At 35.3% G+C, this 26,558-nt stretch overlaps 1 protein-coding gene across 2 annotated transcripts in view; it reads left to right on the top strand.

The window, feature by feature from the left end:
- The window catches only part of LOC145693170 (G-protein coupled receptor Mth2-like), a 219,902-nt gene that overhangs the window by 54,447 nt on the left and 138,897 nt on the right, over positions 1–26,558 (top strand). The window contains exon 1 of one of the 2 annotated variants that reach the window (XM_081768932.1): positions 2,488–3,793. The exons of the other annotated variant lie outside the window; for it this stretch is intronic. Coding sequence (XP_081625058.1) covers positions 2,797–3,793 — 997 coding nt within the window. The 5' untranslated portion in view covers positions 2,488–2,796. Of the gene's footprint in view, positions 1–2,487; positions 3,794–26,558 lie in introns of those variants that run through there. 2 annotated transcript variants of the gene reach the window in all.

The raw sequence follows: 26,558 nt of genomic DNA, 5'->3' as shown, positions 1-26,558 counted from the left end.
CGTACACAGAATTTCGTTAAGAGGAAGTACAAGCACCTAAGTTCATATCATTTTGGATCTTGTGCAATTTTAATATACAAATCTTCATATGGTAAATGTTTATTTCTTAATAACTTCTTGTTCAAAGGGGGAAGGTTTAAAATCCAGAAACCCCTGTTTTGCGTACAATACTAGAGATGGGCACGAGTCGAGCTAAAACTCGACTCGACTCGAAACTCGAAGCGAATTCGAGTCTAGTCAAAGGTAATTTTCTCGAGTCGAGTTCCGAGCCGAGTCACTGTTTTGAGGTCGAGTTTGAAAAATGGCTCGCTTGTTTAGCTCGTTTTAACTCATTTTGATATCATTGCCTAATTAGACTGGAAAGCGAAAGCTATGAGAAATGTAAGTAGTAATATGGAATATTTTTAGTGTTGCTTACGAGGTGACACACTGCTCGCATCTCGCCTCGTCTCGATTAACAAGACGACAATGGATTTTTGCAACGAGACAGCCTCAAATGTAGTGAGCACTAACATAAGTATATACTGTATTCTCATCACCAAGGCTGAGACCTGTACGGTGAAAGTTTTGAGCCGAAGCAGAAGCCCAACCCGTGTAGGGATGTTAACCGGCTTAGCCGGCTTGATTGAGATGAGGCACCGAGTCGGCTCAGGTGAGCCATCGTCTCGAGCCGGCTCGGTTGGGGTGAGCCATCAGCTCGGTTTGTTTCGGTTTATGTTGGTTTGGGTGGGTAAGCTGTTGGCTAGGCTCGATAGGGAATGAACTGTGAGCCGAGCCACTCGAGCCGTTGAGAACCCTAAACCCGGACCAAGCAGTTTTGAGCATGTGTGGCAAGCGCCCTCTAACTTTTAACGATTTTTGGTTCGGGCCCAGATACTTGCTCCTCCGGAACTCAAACCCAGAACCTCGTGAACGATGTCCTTGTCTCCTAGACTTCACGACTACCGAGGTCAGCAGTCAACTAGTTTTTAGTATTCAGATACAAACCACCAATCTTTCATGTTTATACACGATGTTGTTATTATAATAATAATAATAATAATAATAATAATAATAATAATAATAATAATAATAATAATAATAATAATAATAATAATAATAATAATAATAATAATGTTATAGTAGTAGTAGTATCATTGATAATAATTATATTGTCTATGTAGGATACTTGAAGAAAGTACCTGAAACTACACACAGCATTTGGGTCGTTTTGGCTCGACTCGACTCGAAACTCGAGACAAATTCGAGTCGAGTTTCGAGTCGAGTTGGATGAAATTTTCCGAGCCGAGTTCTCGAGTCAAGCTCAAAGATGTCTGTTTCGGGTCGAGTCGAGTTTTAATGAAAACTCGCTCGAACTCGCTCGTGCCCATCCCTATACAATACTGGGTTTAACAATAGTTGTATTCAAACATTTTGGGGTTTCCTATAAAACAGCTCGGTTCTAAGTACAGTGTTGATGTTATTGACTCGAGTGAAAAACGACGACCATTTTTAGAAATTGATGTATAGCAAATCTTATAAAATTACTCAGTAATCTTTACTAACTCGCGACCCACATCAAGTTAAATATTAAAAGTCGCTTATTATTTTGAGAAAGTCCGTTCCAACAAGAATATTTGTCATATTGTATATAATGATTTATGACAGTTATCTAGTTTGATTACGTTAGGAAATATCCCAAATTCTTACAGAAATTTTCGGGATGCAAGTTGCTGGCCTCTGATAAAGGAATACTGGTTCCTAACTTTTTTTCTGGCACCTTCACACATGTTCTATAAAATAGATCACTTTGCTTTAAAAAAAAAAAAATGTCGCAGATTTATAGTATTTCTTATCTCTGATGTTATCAATGAGTTTGACACAATAATGTTGTGTTCTCCGTTTAGCATCACAGTCTCAGAGACATTAAGGTAACACTATATTTACCTAGGAGATTTACTACAACTTACAGTGCTTTGCTGCGTATGTGTGCTTTTATTTATTTATTTTTTCTCTTAGTAGATTTCACCTCTAAGATGGCGTTTATTAATATGAATGTTATTTGCGTGTTACTTATGTTAATTTTGGCATGACAGACTAACGTGGTATACAATTAAGTTAGGTTCAGCCCCAAAGGTCACAAAGCCGCAGATCTAAGTGAAGAGATCTTGTTTTTAATTTTTTTTTAAGTATAAAGATGGTTATACTAGACATATCTTACTATGAACCTATTCAACTTAAAAAAAAAAAAAAAAAAAATAGGATGAAGTGTTAACTTGTGAATCTATTTCATGACGCCAATCAAATTTTAAAAATATGGTGAGTCAAGTGCAGATTGGGGAGGAAGTGCTCGAAAACATGTTGGATGACACAGGCCTGAAAAATGAGTCACTCATAATTATTGACTATCTTATCGTACACGCACACACTAAATCCATACATATTCTGGAATTTGGAAAACGAAACTGTGATAACGTAAGTTTTACAACACATAGTATTCAGCATAATTCCAGTTCCGATAACTTGGTGACTGTGACAAAGAGTTCCGGTGACTTGCTTTTTCGTTTTCTCTCCAGACGTGCGTTCACTCCTACGGCGACCATCAGCTGTAGAAAGATAGGGAAGCTAAAGAGAGTTGGCCAGTTTCCTTCGACCAAGCAAGCTGGAACTGCTGGATTAGTTTTCTCCGCTTGCCAGCGAGAGGCGAAGGTAAATCAAGGATTTTGTTCCAGTGGTAAACGAAAGTGAATTGTAACCCAGAAAGAAAATACACTGTTCTTGCCGGTGAAACAAAATTGTATTTGTGTGTGACTGAAGATGTTAAGAAACTCAATATATATATCAGTTGTCATTTTTGTTCTTGTGTTCACACCAGAAACGATTTCAGCGTTGACTATCAATAAATGCTGTCCAGAGGGCCAAGAATTTAACGAATCAGGGAAGAGATGTGTGAATACAACTGTTAATACAAGTTATTGGGTTCCAGGTATCATTCCAGTGAATGAAACGAGTTCCTCTGTTATTTATGATATTACATACAATTACAAACCTTGTCAGCCACAAGACGTTGAAATATTAGTGGTCAGTGAGTTGCACAGCAAAAATGACTTTAGTATATTTGAGAATGGAACACTACTGGATACTTTCGGTAACGTATATCCATTATCGTTGTATTGTTTAGATAGAGTGCAGCATAATGCCTCAATATACGTGGCATATGTTTGTCCGTGTCATTCCACAAGGCCATGCGTTCGCAAGTGTTGTAAGGAAAATTATGTGTTTGACAGTAAATACAGAAAGTGCCTCCGACGTGATAAAAGAGGAATCGAGTGGAATCCACCTGTTAAAAGTAAAAGCGGTAAGTTCGTGAGTGATCTTTCGTCAGAGTTCAATATACTACATAAACTTCCAAAGTGCGATCATCAACAGTTTGAATTAGAATGGACAAACGAGACTTTCATTACAGAGAATGGAACTTTGCAAACTGTCCCATATCCAGATCCTATACCTCCGGATGGTTACTGTGGTGTTGTCATGCGGTCAGAAAACAACACAGAGAAACCTATTGTGATAATATGTTTTCCTGATCAAGACGAGGAAAATATTCATTATAAGTTATATTCTTCGTTATTTATCTTCGGTGCGTTCTTTTTGCTAGCTACGTTTGTGGTTTATGCATTGCTTCCAGAAATGAGGAACTTGCATGGGAAGAATCTGATGGCTCACACTGCAAGTTTATTTGTTGCATATATCTCGCTTGCTATTAATCAACTTGCAGCTAAATCAATGCCGAAAGGATTTTGCACATTCATAGGTGAGTGTTGATTTTCCTTGTTTTAATTTATCTCCTTGACTTATATTTTACTGTCAAATACTTGGAAACATATTTCATGTGTCAAAACTAGTATTACATTTTTAGTTGTATGTAATGCAAATATCCACATCACAAGTTTAAATTCGTGAGTTAATTTAAAGTTACGTATTTATTCCATATTACAAAGTATTTTAATTAATTTTCGCACAGTATAACATGTCCATGGAATGTTCTTTGGACATCTCAAACAGTGACGTAACTAGGGGAGGCAAACGGGGCTTGTGCTCCGAGCGTCGGATTGGGAGGGCGCAAAATTGGGCAAATATTTGGGGGAGCGTTTTGGTTTGGTTGGTCAGGGGACGCTAAGGCGAGTTCTTGCCCCGGGCGACAACTAGCGTATTTGCGTTGCTGATCTCAAAGATTCCATGCATGTCCCGAGACATTCAAGCTCGCAGTAGAAACTTTAAGGATAATGGAAATATCCGCAGAATTTTCCTTCGATTTCAATAGGATGTTCCTATTACAATACCAAGGGCGCCCATGTTGTGGTTTCCAAGGGGGGCAAGTATAAGCGACATTTCAAATGTAGTCTCAAATTTTGCGGTAACTATTCTAAAATATCTATTGGGTTTTCGATCTTCCGAAGCACAATTTCCTCTAAAGGGGGGCAAGCGCCCCACCTTGGCCCCCCTGATGGGCGCCCTTGTACAAGACTATATTTGGTCATCTAGAAAATGTTCTGTTATTATCCCATAAAGAAGATTAAGAATGTCCTACACAAATTCCGCTGGAAGCGATGTTTCGGGGACATAAAGGGATGCCTGGATTTATACAGGATGTCCAGTGGCAAAAATGGGACTTGTGTACATCCCGATACAGTGACATAACTAGGGGAAACAAATGGGGCTTGTGCCCCAGACGCCGGCTTGGGAGGGCGCAAAACTGGACAAATATTTTGGGGAGCGTTTTGGTTTGGTTGGTCAGAGGGGCGCTAAGGCGAGTTTTTGCCCCGGGCGACAACTAATGTAGTTGCGTCGTTGTACCGATATCACGGGACCAGCGTTTTTGAAAGCTGGGTTTCATTTCAGTTTGTTACACTAAATCATAGAAATGTGATGCATTTACCATCTTAATTTATTACTTAAGTGAGCTATTTCTGAGACAGGAAACAGTATTTCATTATCGTTCCTTTCATGATAGAATGGTTCTCTTTCAGTGTCACATACGAGAATTACAGTTCAGTGATAACTGTCTTAAGCCCAGTGTTTTCCAAAAGATGTTTTTTAGGTTCTCAATAACACAAAATCCACTCTAAAGTTCATACCATACCATATTACTAGACTGCAATAGAATTGATGCCTTATGCCCTCTGACATTATATTGCATTTGAAATTGGTTTTCGAGATCTAAAACTCAATAATAGTGATTGAAAATTAGAATTCTAGGAGAAAAAAGACACTTAAGCAGTACTTTTTTTTCTGTTTTTCTACCTTTCCATGTTGTTCTTTTCAACCTCTGGTAAGCAGTTCATAAATGACACATCTATATAGATATATTCAAAACCAGCTATTAGCTTAGATAACCTATGGAATGGAATGACACAGTTAACAGTTAAAAAAAAGATACAATACTTTTCCCCTGCTTTGTTTTACATTGTTTTGATGTTACAAAAATAGTTTACTATTTGATGTCTACGCAGAACGGTAAAATACGCAATAATAATAATAATAATATTAATAATAATAATAATAATAATAATAATAATAATAATAATAATAATAATAATAATAATAATAATAATAATAATAATAATAATATGGCCTTTGTGCCGCAGAGTAGATACAGTATGCTAAGACTACGATTGTTAGGATAGTTTAGGTTAGGTTGGATTAGTTTAGTTTGGTTGCATATTCCTGGATCTACTCTGCGGTACCTAACCCTGCGGCACATTATTATTATTATTATTATTATTATTATTAGTAGTAGTAGTAGTAGTAGTAGTAGTAGTAGTAGTAGTAGTAGTAGTAGTAGTAGTAGTAGTAGTATTTCGTACAGCGTTGAAAGTGCAATCGATAAAACGTTACAAATATTTATTCAATTCCAAATATGTTTAGTAATTCCCTTTGCAAAAAGGAAAACAATAATAAAAAGAAATCGCTACCCGAGACAGACGGACTCATTTTCGTCAATCCAAATTGCTGTGAAATGACCATCCAATTGAACAGGGAATATCCATATTATGCTTATAGTATATACATGACATTAAGTCAATAAATATGGATGTTTCATGAACGTCCTTCAGACATCAATGTTTGTATAGTGATGTTTCAAGTACAACTATACATACACATTTCCTTAATGCGTGAGTTTCGTTTCACAGTGTGAAACTACGGTAGACTTCCAAACTATGAGAATTCAATACTTAAACTTGAAGTACTGGTTGGTGGACAAACACAGGGCTTGTGGGTTTTCTAGGGGTTCTCCCGTTTCCTCCCACTTTCTTCATTCCACCTTTTCATTTAGCCTAACCGACATAATCGTGGGACGTAAAACTTAAGAGGCCTCATCCCGGCGAAATTAAAATACCGCTAATTTTACAGTAATTATGTGATATCTTCAAATATATAAAAGATAATTGAAATATGGAACAAGAGCGCCCTGGACAATATTATTTTGCGTGAGGTACCGTTATCACAAGTCACCTAGTAGCTTTCCGTTTTCAACCGTTTAGAAACGCGAAAATAAATGCCGATTTTCAAAATGGCTCGAAATCGAAAGCAGATAAGTGAGTCGTGATAACGGTACCTCATGTTAAATGATATTGTCTAGGGCGCTCTTGTTCCACATTTCGATTATCTTTTATCTATTTGAAGATATCACATAATTACTGTAAAATTAGTGGCATTTTAATTTCGCCGGGATGAGGTCTCTTAAAGATTTAATTTCATTTCATTTTGAAGTACTGGTCGCAATAGAGTGATAAGATTAAAGACAGAACCTCTTTGTCGGACGCTGAATCTCTATCAAAAAGCCATTAGGCCTGTTACTATCCCTTACTGTTTTTGTTCTAATGTGATAAATGTTAAAACCGAAATTCGCTAATTTGAACCATTTTCTGTTTGAGTACAGAGTTAACAGAGATTAAACCTATTCTTGGGAAGCTGAATCGATTAAAAAAAAAAAATCTCGATATCTTACCGTTTTTTTTCTAGGAAAATTAGTATTGAAACAGAAATAGTAGTAAATTTTAACCACTTCTGGTTTCGGTAAAGTGTTGTAGATAGTCATGCTATGCTGTTTTAAGACACTTCGATGCTGTCTGTCCCCCCTATTACTATTTTTATTTAATGAGGATAAATGTTGATACCGGAAATGGTTAATTTGAACCACTTGAGGTTTGAATATATTGTTAATGGAGCAAGTGGAACCTGTTCTTGGGAAGCTGAATTGATTGAAAAAAAAAAAAAAAAAAAACTGCGCCTCGATATCTGTTTCCGTTTTTGATCTACGTAAATCAGCATTGAAACCGAAAGTAACCACTTCCGGTTTTAGAAGAGTGTTGTAAATAGTCATGATGCGTTGTTTTGACACACTGAATCGTTTGCAAGAAACCACTTTGCGATATCTTTTTACCATTTCCGTTGTATAGCGGTAAATTTTGAAACCGAAAATAGTTAATTTGAACAACTTCTGGTTTGAATATAGGGTTATTGGAGAAGATGGAATAGCTATTTTGGGGACTGAATCGATTTTAGAAAACTGTCTCGAATTTTTTATATTTGTTTTATTGTTTTTGCTTTGATACCTGTCGAAAGACAGACGGACAGAGGAACAAAGCCGTTTTACAATATTTCCGACACTTATACATAGCAGAGTTTGGAAGTCTAAAAAAAAACGGAACGAGAAAAATTAGTGCGATCGCCCGTACTTTTTGATTACAATGTTCAAAGATATATATATATAACGCATCTAAGATGAATCATATAATATCGTATCTTTCTGCTGTACACCTTTTAATCTTTATTCCAGCGATTCGTCTAGCTTAAAACCAGTACTTCACAAATTAACTAACCAATAACCGAAAGAAACAACTGCATTAGACGATGATTTTTTTAAAAAAATTGTTTTACCCAGAATTACAATCTAGTAGGTGAGACATGTATCGGACGCCGTTTTAGGAAGGAATGCCAAGGAAAAACATGGCATGTACTGTACTGAAAGTTGAAATTCTAATAAAATCATGTTTTTTTTTCTTTAATTACAAAATTAAAACCATCCATATTTATCCAGTAATTAGTTTGAATTAAACAATTTTAATATGTTGTTAAACACATTAAGGCAAACTGCGTGTTAGTGACTGCTTTGTTAATGTAATAAACTATTTGCTGCTAAAAAAAATGTTCATAAAATAAATTAGTTGTTAAATATTTTTTTTTTTTTAAATTAACATTTTCGATGATTTTGTATACAGTTTCTTTATCAAGCTTCAATAGATGACTTAGGTCACAATTTCAAAGACTTAATTTACAGAAAACAATTTATTTCTCCCCTGCTCATGTAACAAAGAAAAGAGAGAGAGAACCACAATACTAATCAATAACAGTTGTAATGTTTGGAAACAAAAAATGCAATTTCATTGGCGTAAGATTCTGGCATTTCGAAGGTATAAAATAAACACTTGAAAGTTGCTTATTTTAGATGACCGCGTTAATAAAAAGGTTTTCCAGAATGTGAATAAGTTAGAGATCGAAGCAAAATCGTAAAATTAGGTGGGATGCTACATAGATTTTAGGACGAGTAAATAAAATTCCGGCAGTCATTTTTTTAATTTCTTTTTTAATGATGGCATTCGACGTGTTTGGCCTTGCGTAGCCTTCATACTGGACAATGTCATTATGGAAATAGCTATAAATATCGAGTGAACGGAACTGTAGTTTAATCCTTATCAGCATTAAGAAATAGACAATAGCAGTGGTTACTTGACCATTTGATAACAGTTCTCGATATATTTCCTCATCCTCCTCTTCATCACTCAGCAGGAAGTACACAGAAACAACCTCCTTGCTTACGTGGGTGGGTTTACGTACTTATTGAGTGATATGTCCTGCCAATTAACTTCTTTTTTATAGGCTCATTTACGATAATTTTTCCCTTTCCAATCTCCAATTTGTCTCAAAGCCAAGAATTTTGTGGTTTATGCCTTTGGAGTAATTACTGTGCTGCACTTTAACACTGCTCTTTCTCTTCCGGAATCAACTCATGGATATAAACGTTTCTTTTACTGTGATATACTTGTGTTTGTGAAGATCTGCTCCAATATATAGGATGTTCATTTATTATGTAGCCAAAATCGAATTAGTCCCAGAAGCGACAGGAACTGTTATCTGTCCTATGAGCGACCGATTCATTTACATTGAGATGATAAGATTCCTTCTCCTAAAATATGTGTGCTTCTAGCGTTATTAGCGCCGGAACAACCTTCGTATGAAATATGTACGTGCCAGCGACAGTGTTCGTCAAATGTATTTTTCCTCTACTGTGAGTGCAAATAAAACTTATTTTAATTTTGAATTAGATTTGACATAAAACATATCAAATAACTTAACGAGACAACAGGATTTTCCATGAAAAGCATATTTCTATGTAATTATTGAAAATCCAGTTGTAATATCCCCTTTCTTCAAAAGCTATGTTTCCTGTACTTAATTTGATTCAAATCTAATTACTCACTAAGCACAGTAATATATTTTATTTTGAAAAACTTAAACATCTAACAGTTTCGTCAACTATCTACTTTTTAGACTTCCTAAGACTCTATTAATAAAATTTAAAAAAATGTCAATGATAGAAGACAGCTTTTGAGATTCCTCACATCTAATTGGCTATTCTCAACCAATCCCACCAATTATAATGCAGTTCACTCTAAACAATCCAAAAGGTAAACAAACTCTTTAAACTACCTTCCCCCCTATTGTAAGCTACTAAAAAGTAAACAAATTGCTTAATTTTCCTTCCTCCCTTGTTTTGACTTATACATAAAAGCTTGTTGTGTATCAATCTGAAATAATCCCTTATAACAAGACGAACTGTTAAGTCCTGCGAGAGATTTGTAACTTGTGTAATAATTTCTTCCAATACACCGTGTTTTTAGATTTCTTTGATATAATCAAACGGTGAACACCTTTTTTCCATGGGCGCCCAGTGGCTCACAAAAATGTATACGTAATATAGCAAACCACATATATTAAATACCAGATATACCAGACGTGATACAGCAACCATGAAGATACACCTCCCTAGAAAATTTTCTTCGGGCGCCCCTACCTCTTTCTGATTTTTTTTCTTATGCCATAAACATATTCAATCTAAACTTATGCTCCGTATCATTTTAATATGAAAATTTTAATTATATTAGAATCATAGACAAAGGTGGAGCTACTCTAAATATTTAGTTAGTTTTCCTCTTGATAGTCAATGTATGCATAGAAATTAATTCAAAATTAGGAAAAACGTATAAAAGATTGTTAATGTAATGAGAGCATTCTCACGTATTAAATTCAGGTGGAGCGAAATTTTTCATAGTACATTTTGTTAGATTCTAAATCACATTAGCATGAAACAAGTTAAAGAAGAGAGAACCTTATCTTCTTCCATTATCTTAGTATGAACGAATCGGTGACTTATAGGGCAGTTAACAGATCGAATCGGTCGCTGATAGGACAGTTAACAGTTCCTGTCGCTAATAGGACTGTCGCAAGTGGGAAGACACCGCCAAAATCCAGTGGTGATATCTTTACACCTAAACCATAAAAAAAAGTCCATATGAAATAGGGCGAAAACCGCGTTGTTTCAAAGTTACGAGATGCCGAAATCGAGAAAACAGCTCCCTCTATAAAATCCGTTGCATCGATAAATCCCAACTCTGAAACTTGGTTATTTACATAGACAGCGTACTAGTTCTTCTAATATTTGTTTAATCGCCTTTAATATCACTTATAGTTTCCGAGCTAGGCAGCCTCAAAGTTACAATTTTCTCGATTGCGGCATCTTGTAACTTTGAAACAACGCCGTTTTCGCCGTATGTTCATATGGACTTTTTTTTTTATTGATTAGGTGTGAGGATTTCACAAGTGGATTTTGGTTTCATAATAAAGGAACAGCCTGTATTTTTTTTTCTTTTTGTGTGTTACATCCAACCCCTATGTACTTTCAGCTAAAAGATATGGATGATTATCGAAACTGAATTATTATGAAAGAGTTGGTGTAAATGAGAATGTGGAAGGAAACGGGATAATCTCGAGACAATAATGATATCAGAATATTTTCTCCAAGGAGTGATTTCAAGTATTTCAAGGGGGACCAGGGGGTGAACAGTACTATAGCGAGAATACGGGGAATCCACAGTGAGCATGATAAGAAATGTGGACCCGAAGAAGATTTCCCCTCTGAGCCACTCCCTGAAATCATCCTGCATGAGAAAACCCACAGATACATTGTTGTTCACCACAAACTCACGTTTTAATATGTGTCTCAAATTGTTTTCCGACAGCAATAAGAATTTCTATCCCTTACGTTTCGCCAAGCTTCCAATCATCTATGTATCTGAAATCAAACTATTATTCATGTACGGAAATATTTCATTTTGGAAGTGGAGAAACTGTTGCAACTTACTTTTCAATCTACCGTATAACGGAATGCCTATACAGTCATATCCAAAATGATTGTCGCATATCTATAACTGTCTTTAGGGATGCGCACGAGACGAGTCGAGACAGTATTTTCCTCACAAAATTCGAGTCGAGACACGGCTCTTCCAATAGAGAAATATACATTTTTCGAGTCGAGACGTTACTTTTACAGCACATTTTCGAGACGAGACAGCCACAAATCTTGTCTCGTGCGCATCATTAACTGTCTTCTTGTAAGAATATAATTTGATAATTATTTTGCGGGTTACTTTTAATACTAATACTATGAGTATAATCGATAGGAAAAGAATTATATATATGAAAATTAGAATGAGTAAAACATAATGTTGCTAAATAGACAAGAAAGTTTTATTTTCGTTTTATTGTTCTCATTTACTGCTCTTTTGACATGAAATTTGCCACATACATGTATTTGCCGATTATACACATACTAACATTATAAGAAATAAATTGCAAATTCGTTATCAAATTATATTCCTACAACAACATATTTATAGGCATTCGACAATAATTTTGGACATGAGTTTACATACGAGTTTCAGTGTTACCATATGAGTAAATGGGAGAGGAGAAGGAGTTAAAACTTTTAAAAAGAAATGAGCTTCAAGCAATAAATAAATATTGTAGCTACAACGTCTCGTATTTATATAACTAGTTTCCAAAATGGCAAAAAAGAAAATTTCAATAATTGACCTATAAATCCGCCATTTTGGTCCGAGGTAGTTAGGAACGTCTTAATTATATTAAAATACTTTCTTGTTAAGATTTTTCAAACAATATATTATTTGATCTTCTAATAATTAATACTTTTGAGTTGATCCTCTCTTATCTTCCTGATTATGCTCCTGGTCAAATTTTATTACCTCAAAATATCGCCCTCTCAAAGGAAATAATTACGGGTAAGGATTTTCCCCCCAATTTTAATTTGATGAGAAATTACTCAAAGTGAATTCAGATTAAATTGCGATTCCATTTTTGGAATTAAGTTATTCTGGGTGGAGAAGGTTACATGTATACATGTTAGTTGCGCCTTGCACTGTCTTGCAAAGCTCTTTCCAATTTATATTTATTCGACTTGTTTTGCTATTTAAAATTTCTTGGTCAAAGAATTTTTACATCCCGACTACCGCCGCTTAATATATCACTCTGTTAAATTAATGGAATACTATTTATTTGCCATCAACACAACAGGCATAAGCCCAATTATAGTGTTGGTGTATTACATAATACATTTACAACAGTTTTCTTAAACATAGAGTTCATATTGCAGATGTCAATTTCTTTGTGTTTGATACATATTTTGTTATAAGTAGAACACATTCTCCAAATTGGTGATTTCAATAATACGTTGGTCCTTGCTTTTTTGCAATAAAACAGACCAGAGTTATTAGCACGAGTTTTAAGTGTCGGAACATGAAAATTTAATGTTGATATGAGATCCGTACAATTAAATTCGTTTTGTACTATTGTATGGAGAAAAATCAAATCTGTCATATTTCGCCTTTGTTCAAGTGTAGGGATATAGAAGTTGCCTATTAATGTTAGATAATTTTCATAATATGGATAGATTCCAGTTGTCTTGTACGTCAAGTATTTGATAAATTTAGATTGGACCTTTTCCAGTTGGTGTCTGTATTGCTGTTGTGATGGGTTCCAAATCACAGCAGCATATTCCAGTTTTGATCGGACATAGGCATGATACATTTTTGTTAGTGTACTACTATTGTTAAATTCCTTTCCAGTTCTAATTATGAACCCTAACATCTTGAGAGATTCGTTAACTATGTTCTCTATATGGTTATTAAATGTCAGTTTCGTATCAAATATAACTCCAAGATCTTTGACTGAATTTAATCTATTTAGTAAGATCTGATTCATTGAGTAATCAAACTCTATTTGACTTTTGTTTCTGGTAAACGATAAAATGTTACATTTGTTTATGTTTACATTAAGTTTGTTAAGAGAACACCAATTAGCAATATTTTCCATGTCACGTTGTAAATCGAGACAATCATGGATTGTCCTTATCCTACCGTATATTTTGAGGTCATCAGCAAAAAGCAATTTGTTACTTAATAATATATGATCAGGGAGATCGTTAATGAATAAAAGGAACAATAATGAACCTAGATTAGAGCCCTGGGGAATTCCAGAATATGCAATATAATCAGATGACTTATATTCCTTGTAGATAACAGTTTGTTTTCGATTATTTAAACATGATGAAAAGAACTTGATCAAGGGAGAAGAGAAATTATATTCGCCTAGCTTATGTAATAGTACCTTGTGATTGACTCTGTCAAATGCCTTCTCAAAATCTATATATATTACATCAACCTGACATCCTACATCTAACGAATTTGCTATAAAGTCTGTGATAAGTGCAAGGTTTGTTGTTGTTGATTTGTGTGGGATAAAGCCATGTTGATATGGTGAGATTACGGGTTGGATGTGGTCAATTATCCGTCGGTATAGGATTTGTTCAAAATATCTTTGCAAAAGTAGGTAAAATTGATATAGGTCGGCAGTTATTTATTTCGTGTTTATCATTGGTTTTTGATATTGGGCAAACTATAGATGATTTCCATTTATCCGGAAAAACAGCCACTTTTAACTAATGTAAACTTCCTCTGCTCCTGAGCTGAAATGGAGGACTCAGACATAGGGGATACCCAGTTCGTGTGTAACTATATATGTACTTCTATCCTTATTATACGAAATAGTAGAAGTGATTTACTCATCATCGCCCAGATTATACTATTATAGATGGAAACGTCAAATTTAGACAAAACTCTCTTTTTGTTACGGAGGCAAGAAGTAAAAAAGGATTTTTTGAAACATGTAACCAAAGGATTTCAAATTTTTCTGTTAGGAATTGAAATCCCACGAATCCTTGAAGCTAGAAAAATTAAAATCGGCATATAAACTCTTCATTAAAAATAAGAGAATACCTATTACAACGCTTTCGGAAATTTCTCTCCTAAGGGGAAGGGAAAGGGAAACGAGAAGTGGAAAGGGAAACAAAAACATTTCTAGAATACTGAAATTTCCCTGTGGTTATTCAAAAAATACCGAATGTGATCGTTCGGATAAGTTGTAGGTGTGAAACTTGGTATATATGTAGTCTGCCAATTAAAATTAAGGAAATACGTGTTTCAGCGTTTTCATAAAAATTCCACTCCTAAAGGGGATAAAAGCAGATATTTAAACAACACTAAAATTCCTCTTTCTTTATTTAGTAAGTGGCAAAAGTGAAAATTCGTTGTGTGAAATTCGGTATATAAATTCTAAATTTAAAAAAAAATAAGAAAATACTAGTTTTAGCAATTTCTAAAATTCTGTCCTTAAAGGATGGTGGCTGGATTTCTATAACAATCAAATTTTCCTTTCCTTATTTAGAAAATATCCATTGTGAGGATTAGTTTAATTTGGAGGTATGAAATTCAGTATGTCAATTCTTAAATGAAAATAAGGAAATACTTCTTTATTCAGAGAGTGCTCAGGTATTGATTTTCTTAAGTTGGATTTGGGAAAGTTTGTACACAATCTCTTTATTAACAATGACCGAACATGTGTTGTATCGTTTCCCGAAAATTCTGAGAGAAGGTAGGCAATTTCTGCAATATTGAAATTTCCGGTTTTACATGTTTATGCCTTATTCTTTCCGTGCGAAACACGGATTATATTAATATATTATACAATATTGAACCAAATTTTGAATGAGCTCTTTTGGCTAAATGACTTGCGTTTGTGCCTTCGATGCTGGAAACCCTGGTTCAGTCCCTGGCAGAACCTTACGTTGTTCGGATCATATGTTAAGTTGCTAATCATATAGCCTTTGAACCTCAAACAAACATTCAAAAACCGATGTTTTGATTCGTAAGTTATAGTAGGAACTTTATTATTTAGGTTTCCTTTTTCATAAATAAATAAATTAGTATTTTCCGATTAAAGTTTAAATAATTTCAATCAAACCTAGAATCATTTATTTTAAAAAAATAATATTAGTAACAAGAACTAAGCGATTTAACTTAATTTGGCTTCGAAACAATGTTTAAACTAAGAAAGAAAAAGAAAACTATTAATCAAAAACTTGTGCACTCCCAATGGTTCTGTTGTATAAAACAAAATAATACCCGATACAATCAGAAAGAAATAATCATATTATTTGACTCATTTGTAATTGTGGAATGTCTTAAAGTAAAGCGTTACTGCTTAGGTGTATATTTACCCTGTTCGTGCATGTGTCCATCTGTACGGGAGACAAAAGATCTCATAAGAAGTATTTGATGGATCACCATCAATTTTAGGCGGGATGTAGAAATCAAAGGTTAGGAATCGAGTTCGTTTAAGAAGGTGGTATTCAAACCGGAAGTGGTAGAAATAAACCATTTCCAGTTTTAGGTAATGGTAATCACTATAGAGTAAAAATGCTAAAGAGATAGCGAGAACAGATTATCTGCAATTAATTAGACGCCTGAAGGATATATTCCATCTCCATTCTAATATCTTTACTAAACCCGGAAGTGGTAGAAGTACTATCACTTTCTGAGAAAATATTACGCCATACAAACCAAACTCCTTCACGTGTACGTGACACTACTACCGGTTTAAATTAAAGATTAACATGTTACTGGAACGAAAATTGTACTTTATGTGTGAACTTTAAACCACCAACAATTAATTTAAAGTCAGCTATTAAACCTGAGAGTCGTACTTTGCTGGCAATGGACGTATTGAAATCTTTCAGTTTAACGTCCCACAATCATGCCCTTTAGCTAAGAGAGGCGATTATTAAGATAAGTGAATGATTATGGAAAATTTCGTGGAATGGTAATGTGGGAGGAAACGGAAGTGACTGAGAAAATCCACGAACACGTTATTGTCTACCACGAACTTACTTGGCCGGGGATCGAACACAGGGATCCCACGCACCAAAGGTAAGCTGTGCCACTGAGCCATCGTCTCCTTTTCCCCAATGGACGTATTCATTCCAGTATTATGTATCCTAATGTAGTAACATCAAAGGTTTTTAAAAATGAAGATAAATTGTTTACAACAATGGTGTCCGTTTTCCTTCTTTAAAAATCTAATTAACAGTCGTCCTTTCATTAAAGTAGACGATGATGCATCTCACGCGATGTGAAGCAAAAGTGCTAGTTGAACACAGTTTATAATTAGAAGATAATTCATTAAATCTAAATGCATTGTTATCACTTGGTTAGCTCATCTGCCACAAGTGAGCTTTAGGTGTTCTTTGTAATTATTATCTATCTAGTAGCCTACATGAAGAGAGGTTGTTTATAAAATACATATATGCCGCTGAAAGTGTTCAAGTGCTACTTGTTCGGCATCCTTTCCAGTGAACGTTTGTTTGTTCTTTCCACGAAGGTCCTCATTTTTGCTCTTAATGGAATATAAAAGTGGCTCCATCTGTTCTTTTAGAGAATTTTCTATTGGGTTTTTCCATCAGTTACCACCACCAAATGGTTTCCAGAAAAATGACCAACCTATATACATGTTCAAACGAAACTGATGATCCTGGTTGGAGTAACATGATTTACTGTGATTCACCATTCACGACTCGATAAAAATTCAGTTCCAGTTAGGAGCTATGTTCACAAATTCATTGCAAACAGTTTAGACGTTTTCGTGTGATAACGAGACAGACAACACTGATTGGAGTGTGAAGAAACAACTATGGAAATTCCCCCTCTCTTCATCCTTAAAGGCGAAATTTTCAAAAACATTCGAATGCGTCTCTGTTTATTTTTCATGAGGAGTTTATTTTTTACCGAGTTCCATCTTCCTAACTTAAGGGGCTCATGCGATTCTCTATTTTTGACAGAAAATTTTAACTCGCCTTCCTTAGAATATGCATTTTAATGAAAATGTTATGATAAAATCACGGTTTAAGGTACATACAATTGTAACTATATTCAAAAATTCAATTCAAACATTCAGCCATTTTCCCGTGATGCGATTAGAAACAATTTGACTTTCATCTTTATTTATATGATAGAGATAACGATGTGTAGTCAAGAATTGAAAGTAACAACATTCAATGAAGGCATTATCATATTCGCCATGGAAATCAAACGGAAGGAATGTATCGTTTCTCTTGCTTGTGTTCGAATGAACCAAGCAGTAACTTGGACAAGAATTCAGCGTTAAAAGAATTTAAATTTCATTATGATCGAGTAGATAATAAATCTTCTACTATTACTAATACTACTAACTAATATTAAAGCAGTACATTCGGAATATCCAACAGTCTTATTAATGTAAACATTCTCATGTATTTATGTGACCAATAAGGATTTGAATTCTACCATTTATGCTTACAATTAGGTGAGAACATATAAATTTACCTACTTACAGTCACGTAGCTCAGAAATTTTGATAAACAAATCTTTTGAAGTTTTCTGATGATCAGTTTCATATCTACATAACATACACAGGGGTGGACTGGCTATGTAAAAAGGGCGCGGTCACATACTCTGGGAGGGCGCCGTTCATCTGAGGCTTTCGCTTGTATGGAATATCCCCTCCTAATAAAAGAAAGTGCCGGGGAGCTTCCCCCGGAAAATTAGTACACAAAAAACAACAAAAGATTAAGTAGCTATTGCAGTTAATCACGATAGAATTATACAAATTCAATATTTCCATAAACAAACAGACTTTGAGTACTAAATACGAGGCGTGTTTTTTAAGTAAGGTCCGTTTTGTTGTAGACACTAGTAGTTCGCGCGCATACCGCAACTAGCGTGTGCGTCGTGTACCGACATGCCTCGGGAACAACTGTGCTCAGTTTCAACTCTGTAGCTGACCTGTACGGTTGTGTTCTGTGCTTTCACAATGTTTAAGACTATTAAGTCGCCCGCTGCGTGTGAGGTTCGCTCAGTGATACGGTTTTTTGTCAGCAAGTAACCTGTCTGATGCAGAAGTTCATCGACAGATTTGCGAAGTGTACAGTGATACTGTTATGAGTGCAAGCAAAGTGCGTAAGTGGGTACGAGAATTCAAAAATGGCCGTGCAACTCCATGATGAGGACCGCTCCGGTCGCCCTTCTCCGATTACAGACGATTTGGTGGCTTCAGTTGAAACGAGGGTTCGTGAGAACAGGCGCTTCACAATAACAGGTCTCTCAAACGAATTTCCTGAAATGTCGAGATCAGTGCTTTACAAAATTGTTTCTGAACACCTAAAGTTTAGGAAACTGTGCTCTCGTTGGGTCCCGAAACTCCTAAAGAGAACCACAAAAACCAAAGATTTGAGTGCCATGAAGTTCTTGACTCGTTATCACGAAGAAGGTGACGCATTCTTGAGTCAGATCGTAACTGGAGACGAAACACGGGTTTCGCATATCACGCCCGAATCGAAGCAACAGAGCATGGAATGGAGACACACACACTCGCCTGTAAAGGTGAAGGCCAAACAGACTGTGTCCCAGCGCAAAATCATGGCGTCGGTGTTTTGGGATAGGCATGGTGTTTTGTTGGTCGACTTAATGCAACGAGGAACCACTAGCAATGCAGAAGCATACTGCCAAACCCTGTGAAAGCTACGCAGAGCGATTCAAAACAAACGACGCGGCATGCTGTATCGGCGACGCGGCAAAGGGCATTGTTCTTCTCCATGACAATGCAAGACCTCACTCTGCAGGTCAGACCCGCGATTTGTTGGACAGTTTTGGCTGGGAAGTTTGACCACCCACTCTACAGTCCTGATCTTGCGCCGAGCGATTACCATCTGTTCCTCCACCTCAAACAACACCTCAGTGGCAACCGTTACAATGATGACGACGATGTGAAAACGGCAGTGAACTCTTGGTTATCGGAGCAGGCGGCAAGTTTTTATGAAGAGGGTATTTTGAAATTGGTTGAGAGGTATGATAAGTGTTTGAACAAACTTGGCAACTATGTCGAAAAATAGAGTAAAGTATGTACTTTGTGAAAATACATTTACTTTTTTGAAATAACCTTTCGTTGTGTACTTATGTTCAAACGGCCTGACTTAAAAAACACGCCTCGTATATTAGGCCTATATAAATCTGCACACTTTAACTGAGACTACAAAAATCACACCAGTTGTTTAAATTCTTCGGCTACATTTGTTAACAGCCTAATTATAACTGAAGATTTGAGTTAAATTTGGGGCTTATGCTATTTTTCATACTTCTGTCCTTTTAAAGCTATGTTCATCATAACATTAACTTATTTTTCATCTATTTTTAAAACCGTTAATAAAAAGTATACACTGAAACATTTACTACAAATTAACAAAAGTAAATTTAGAATTATATACCTACCTAGCGAAAAAAGAAATTCAAAAACAAAACCGGAAAATAAAGTAAAGTTTCTGCTTCATGCTTGAAGGAGCCTTCGCATCTCATTGCTTCTTTCACACATTTTGTCAATAATAAGATTGTTTTCTATTTTTGTCAGAATGTCTCTTTCTGAGTTCATCAAGAACAATGATTCCAGATGTTCATCTGTAAGTCTTGAACGGAGTCTTGTTTTTATGTAACGCAACTAGCGCCTCTAACGGCGGGAGTGGGAGGGAGAGACATGTAAAAATGATCCAAAATGACCGAGATTAGAGTCAAATCAATATATTTCGAAGTCGCAGAGATCATTAATGGTACCACCAAAGACTAAAACAGAAAGGGCAAGACCGTAGGCCGAGTAAAGACGGGATCTGGGGGCGGAGCAGTGGGGGTGGGAGGGTTATATATAAAAATCATCCAAAATGACCGATATTAGAGTCAAACCTATAAATTTCAGGGTCCCTAAGATCATTATAATGACATTCCCAAAGCCAAAAACAGAAAGAGCGGGGCCGCAGGCCGAGCAAATACTGGGATTTGGGGCGGAGCGTGGGGTTGGTAAGGGTGATATGTAAAAATCGTCCAAAATGACCGATATTAGAGTCAAATCTATATATTTAGGGGTAAATCTAATATCATTAATAGCATTCCCACGCCGAAAACAGAAAGAGCGAGGCCGCAGGCCGAGCAAATACCGGGGTCTGGGGTGGAGCCCTAGCTGGCCAAAGGCTAGCGAATTTACAAAATAATTATGTAGCTTTGTTTTTTTTAAAAAAAATATATTCAGAGAGGAAACTGTGCGCCTACCCGAGGCTAAGACGGGTCTTAGCCCCTCCCGAGGAGGACGCAAAGGCACTGATGTGAGGAGGGCGCAGCGGCCATCGGGCCGGTAGTTGATTATGGCCAGTCCACCCCTGAACATACATAACATAATAAAATTGTTGAATTTTATGTACGGAATTCTGAAAAGAGCAAGACTGCATGCAGCTAGTATGGACTAAGAACTTCGATTTAACAGGAGCGTAAACATTCTCATTATGTATCTCGGGTCTGTGGAGTGTCTTGAAAAAAAATAATAATATAAACGACGGATACGTTAAAGCAGCTCTAACGATGGAAGCTTTATGGCCATATTAAAGTTGTCATTTATTATACAGGGTGGCCCAAAAGTAGGTATATAGAACCGTACTCATCAGCTCATTGCATTTTATATAATTTCTTATTGTTATCCATCAGGTAGACTTAGTTTCTTTATTAATTGTTCTTAATGTGTTTTTACTTATAGCTTAAGCTCGGAAGAGCCGAAGCGAATAAACCCATAAACTAGAATGTTATACTTGATCAATGCAATGGTGTATACCTACTTTTGGGCCACACTGTATTAATAATTTAATATAATAAGTGATAAATGTACTCCGCGAAGCTTCCATCGGTGCAACTGCATTAACGTATCCGACGTTTACGTTAAATTATTTATTTATTTTCAAACACTCCATAGACTTATGATATTTAATGAAAATGTTTATGGCCTATGTTAAAGTTGTGTCTACTTACGATACCACTATCACCAGCACCCTGTCATGTATGGGAAGAAAGTCCGTAAAATGTTTTTCCTTAAAGGTATTCGAAAATACTGACGTCATAATATTAGTTTGTTTGGACTTCAATGATCATTTTCAGTACTGACTGTGAAATTATAGTAACAGTAGATTTACTGTTTAAGCAAAGTCTGAGTCAGTTGAGCTTTCACTGAAAAATCGAACCCGGATCAGTTGAAGTCAATATGATGGACACAGGAGAAACGGAAATTTTTAAAAAATGGTACAAGTATGAAAATCGGTGTGTCATGATTTTTTGATACATAGAGTGCGAATATTTTAATCATTTTAATGATTTTTTAAAAATATTTCATTGCGAAAGTTATACGTTATCTGTTTACCTTCAAGCCGTAGTGACCTAATAGGAAGGCTCGGTTTCGATTCCAGGTGAAGACGTAATATCTTTTCTCGCTTTACTCTCATTCTGAAGTTTCTAAAGGGTAAATTCATTATTTTTCAGGGGTAAGTGTAAAGACAATAATAGATGGCAGTCCATTTCCCTTCTCTTTTCAATGTATTTTGTAAGCAGTAGCAGTATTCACACACATAAAAAATCAAATGCAAGAGATGAATTCAAAATCTATCCAAAAAACGTTGAATGTTAAGAGGACAATTCGTATAATTGTTAAATACTCTGTTTTATTCATCGCTGAGAGTAGGTAATTTTACTCTTCAGAGACAGGTTCCCAACAACGAAAGAAATAAGATAGGTCTATCAGAAAACTGCAAGGATTATTCTCTGATTATTATTGATTCAATTCGTTTTGAGACAAAGTTTGAATAATTATCTGTTTAATTTGATTGATTGTGTGTGTGTGTGTATGTGAATAGATGTCGCTTGGTTAAATGAGTACATGGGAAGTGATGAAAAGCTTCCAAAGTGTAATGCTAACTACTACTAACTACACATCTTGTGCGTGCTGGAATAAAAAAAAAAAAAAAAAAAAAAATCCGGATCTTTACCTGCACAGTGGCCTCTCCCAAATAAGAAGAGGGCAAGGAAGGGCACCTTTACACATTCTTTTGAACCAGCGGCTCATTTGGGGAGAGTGAAACTTTTATGTTAGTGGACAATCTTGCCTTTTCCTCTCCCCCAACCTGACAAAACCTGAAATGACTTTACTATTTTGAACTGCTAACATAACACGGCACGGAACTTGAAATATAGAACTCTTTGATACAACGTCCTGTTCACCTTCACGAATGTTATAAATTCCATTCGTAAGAGGTGTGAGGAAGTGAGGCGAATTCAGCATGGAGATTATGTTTCTTCACTATTTGTTGTATAGGAATGTAATTTTGTACATAGGACTTCTTTTGATAAACAGAATGCGAATCTTCTTTTATTGACACGAATTACGAAAATTCCACCAATAAAGGTTAGGAAAGGAGATAAGAGATAATGCTAAGTAAGGTCAAAGTAGTATTGTAGTTCAGGACATCTGTGAAAAATAATACAGTGGTTTTTGAACACAGTCTATACAATAATAATAATAATAATAATAATAATAATAATAATAATAATAATAATAATAATAATAATAATAATAATAATAATAATAACAAGCCCTGTTTGATTTCAGCGGAATCTTCTAAATTCTAAGTGACAAATTTTAAAGGTTCGCTCGATTGAAATTTGAGTATCCCACATAACAAAAACAGGTAATTTATATTTTCTGTTACTCTCACGCATTTATACTCTGATAATCCTTGAAGTTATCTTTCAATGCAATGCTTTGACGCATACAATAGGTAACAAAAAAAAATCAGATTTAGGAAGGAGACAGAGAGATGAGATCATGTTTGTAAGCAGCCCAGATACTCCCATGTGTATGACCATATTTCGTCGTCTCTGGGTCTCATTTGATCTGAGCCGGGTCCGTTTTTTTTTCCCCAACGTGTTGACTCCCCATTCGTGAATTTTGAGTTTTTAACCTGAAAGAAGAATGCTGTAGTACCGTTTACCCGAAAAGAATATGTCTTGCCCAAGTTCAATTATAGAACTAAATCTCTTGGCCAAGTTCAATTATAGAATTAAATTTCTTGGCCAAGTTCAATTATAGAACTAAATCTCTTGGCCAAGTTCAATTATAGAACTAAATCTTTTGGCTAAGTTCAATTATAGAACTAAATCTCTTGGCCAAGTTCAATTATAAAACTAAATCTCTTGGCCAAGTTCAATTATAGAACTAACTCACTTGGCCAAGTTCAATTATAGAACTAAATCACTTTACAGAATTAATCACAGGAGAATGAGATAATTACATTTTCTAATATATTAATCTTTATTACAATATTCATAGGGACACAGAGTTAAACTATTTGAAGTTAAACTATAGCTGTAACATATGTAAAATTTTATATTCTGAATTTAAACTATTTAGTATTAAGGAACTTTTGTATACTTTATTACTTATTATTTGCTTTTTCGTAACAGTTTCCCAATAACAAATTGCCAATTACATTTAGCACCAGCAGCTACAAAACCTTTTTCTGTCATCTCAAATATATTTAAAATCTTTACAATATCAAGCAATTAGATTCTGATTACGTTCTTCTACAAAGACAATTCTTCTCAGAGTATAAACACCTCATCCAGTTCCTTGCCAGGTGGTAAAGTGCCAAGGACCGACGAGACGTTACCACGTTGGATAGAAACGGATATGCGCTGTATTAGATAGGATGTGGAGCGAACTTCGCCGGAAACACAAGAAATGCGTCTTCCTACCTCCCTAATGAATTCTAGACTTCTTGCACCCCAAGCACCACTTGTTTCAATAGCGATTGGAGTGAAAACAAACTTTTCGAGAAGGTTGTTGTATTTTCTTTGCTTTTCATATATATGGGTAGCGTTTGTATATAAACGAAACTTGACATGTATTCCATATGTATTTGGAAAGTATATTACGCGTATCTACAGCTAATGGTTGCTCAAAGTGGAAATATTCTTCCTTCTTCGCTAATAACATACTGAGATAATTGTAATTAACGATTATTGAATTAACCATCAAGTAACTTGGCACAAATTGAATTTGACACAAAATTACTTATTTCTACCACAATTGTGCATTGTTACGAGCAATTTTCGGAAATATCTTTGTCAGATCTAATTCGGAATGTACAAAAGATTCACATGAATTAAAACTATATGGAATAATAATGAAAGCACCTATAACGGCCATAGGAAGCTAAAAAAAAAACAAAAAAAAAAACGTGAAACTGGAATGAAGGGATGAAAGATTAGTAAAAACATAAAAAAGAACTACACCAATGGAAGAACGAAACACGAACAGAAAGGTAAAATGAAATCGTGTGTCCGTTCATGCTCCAAACAGGTTGCAAATTAAAAGTTACTTTTGAGAGATATTCACCTTTCAGAGAAAGGAACAAAAGAGGAAATCAACTATAGCAGCTATCATCTCAAAAAAGGATGTACGCAGGTTGTGGATCCTAGAGGTCCGCCCCCCCCCCTTCCCGTTCCGAAATCCCGACTTTTCTGTAAATTTTGTCTAATTTAAGGAGCGAGTTTACAAACTTTATTCTCACGTTGAATTTGGATTTCTTGGAATACATTCCTGCATACGTACCTGTATAAATCTTTATCTAAAATATATTACTATTTTTCTTTATTTTTCGATCATGGTATTTCGCTTTGTTTCAGTTGAAGATGAAAGAAAACCAATTTCAAAAACTTATTCAAGTTTGTTCTTTTATTTTATTTATTTATTTTTTTGGTTGGTTTTAATGATTTCGTTTGCGATTTAGGATTCAGATGGAGCCAATGATTTCTTCAACATTAGGCTCGGAATCGACTCTGAAACTCGTGATTTTCAAGCAGTAACCACGAGTAGAAAGTCATTATGGGCAAAAGGCACTACGGGGAGACAGCACGATGGACAGAAAATATGCAACGATCTGTCCGGGTCATTCCGAATTATTAGTCTGTCAGGGAAGTCTAAGTCACTCCGGATTATGGGTCTGTAGGGTCATCGGGTCTAGTGGATGATGTGTTTGACTGCTTCCGGCTTAGGGTCACTGACTTCGTGACTCATTCCATTACTATGAGCTTATATGTTCATGTTTGTGTGCAAATGTAACATTTCGGAATTCACCAAAGTTGATTGGAATCGTATACAAAAGATTCATAAGTTGAGGACGTAAACGTCGAATGAAGATCGAATTAAAGAAAAAAAAAAGTTATTTTGTGCCTGGATTTCATTAATGAGCTCATGGATATGGAATGTGTATCAGTTTTCAGTTCCTGATGTATCTTCTAACTTTGAAGCTAACAATGTTACAGTTTTTGTTTGTTTCACATGCATTGGTACATTAGTGAAATCTGGGATCTAAATAATCACCGTGTTCTTTTACTCGTTCTTCAGCTGGGATTTCATTCTCGAATTCTGATCATTCATTTTATAGTTCTGACTACTTTTCGGCGAGCTAAGCTCCGAAATATTACATCTGTATATTCATATTTTTGTGAAAGGATATATGTATAAATACGTGTTTGTGTGTGTGTGTTTCTCGTGGTCACCCTACACTTTCGTGGTCTGAAGATATTCCGCCATACTTTCTAGACAATTCAAGAAATGAATTCCAACCCATATCTTTGCAATGTATTAAAAAGAACATAATCATTTCTTATCTATTCGTAGTGCACAGTAACAAAAGAAATTATTGACCCCAAAATACTCGCAACTATCTACGCCACTAAGTTGTTGAATGAAAAACGAATCAAACTATTGTTCTGTGTATGGATCTGTTACTCTGGACTTGTCCACATAAAATAATTTCCGCCTATGCATGAGACGAAAAGAATAATGAATGTAACGTAATATCAAATCATTGAATAAGTGTTAGCAGGTTTTGTCCTATAGAGTCTTTCGTTACTTATTTACGTTTGCATAATTTTGAAACAAAGATCAGAGAGTGTTTGTTTAGAATGTATAAAAGAATATTGAATGAAAGGATATTGAATATATCCACTACATTAGCTATTAGCTACCTTTAGTGGATTGTACATACTATACAATATAGCTATGAAGGCAACATTGATTATGCATAACTTTAAGACTTGATGGAATATAAAAGTCTATCAAATCTGTTAGGTAAGGTCTTAATACGT

Source organism: Thermobia domestica, chromosome 8, assembly GCF_964235325.1.
Source record: "Thermobia domestica chromosome 8, izTheDome1.hap1.1, whole genome shotgun sequence".
NCBI classification, from domain to species: Eukaryota; Metazoa; Arthropoda; class Insecta; order Zygentoma; family Lepismatidae; genus Thermobia; species Thermobia domestica.
Note: the sequence above shows the minus strand (reverse complement) of the source record. Positions and strands in the feature narration are given on the sequence as shown.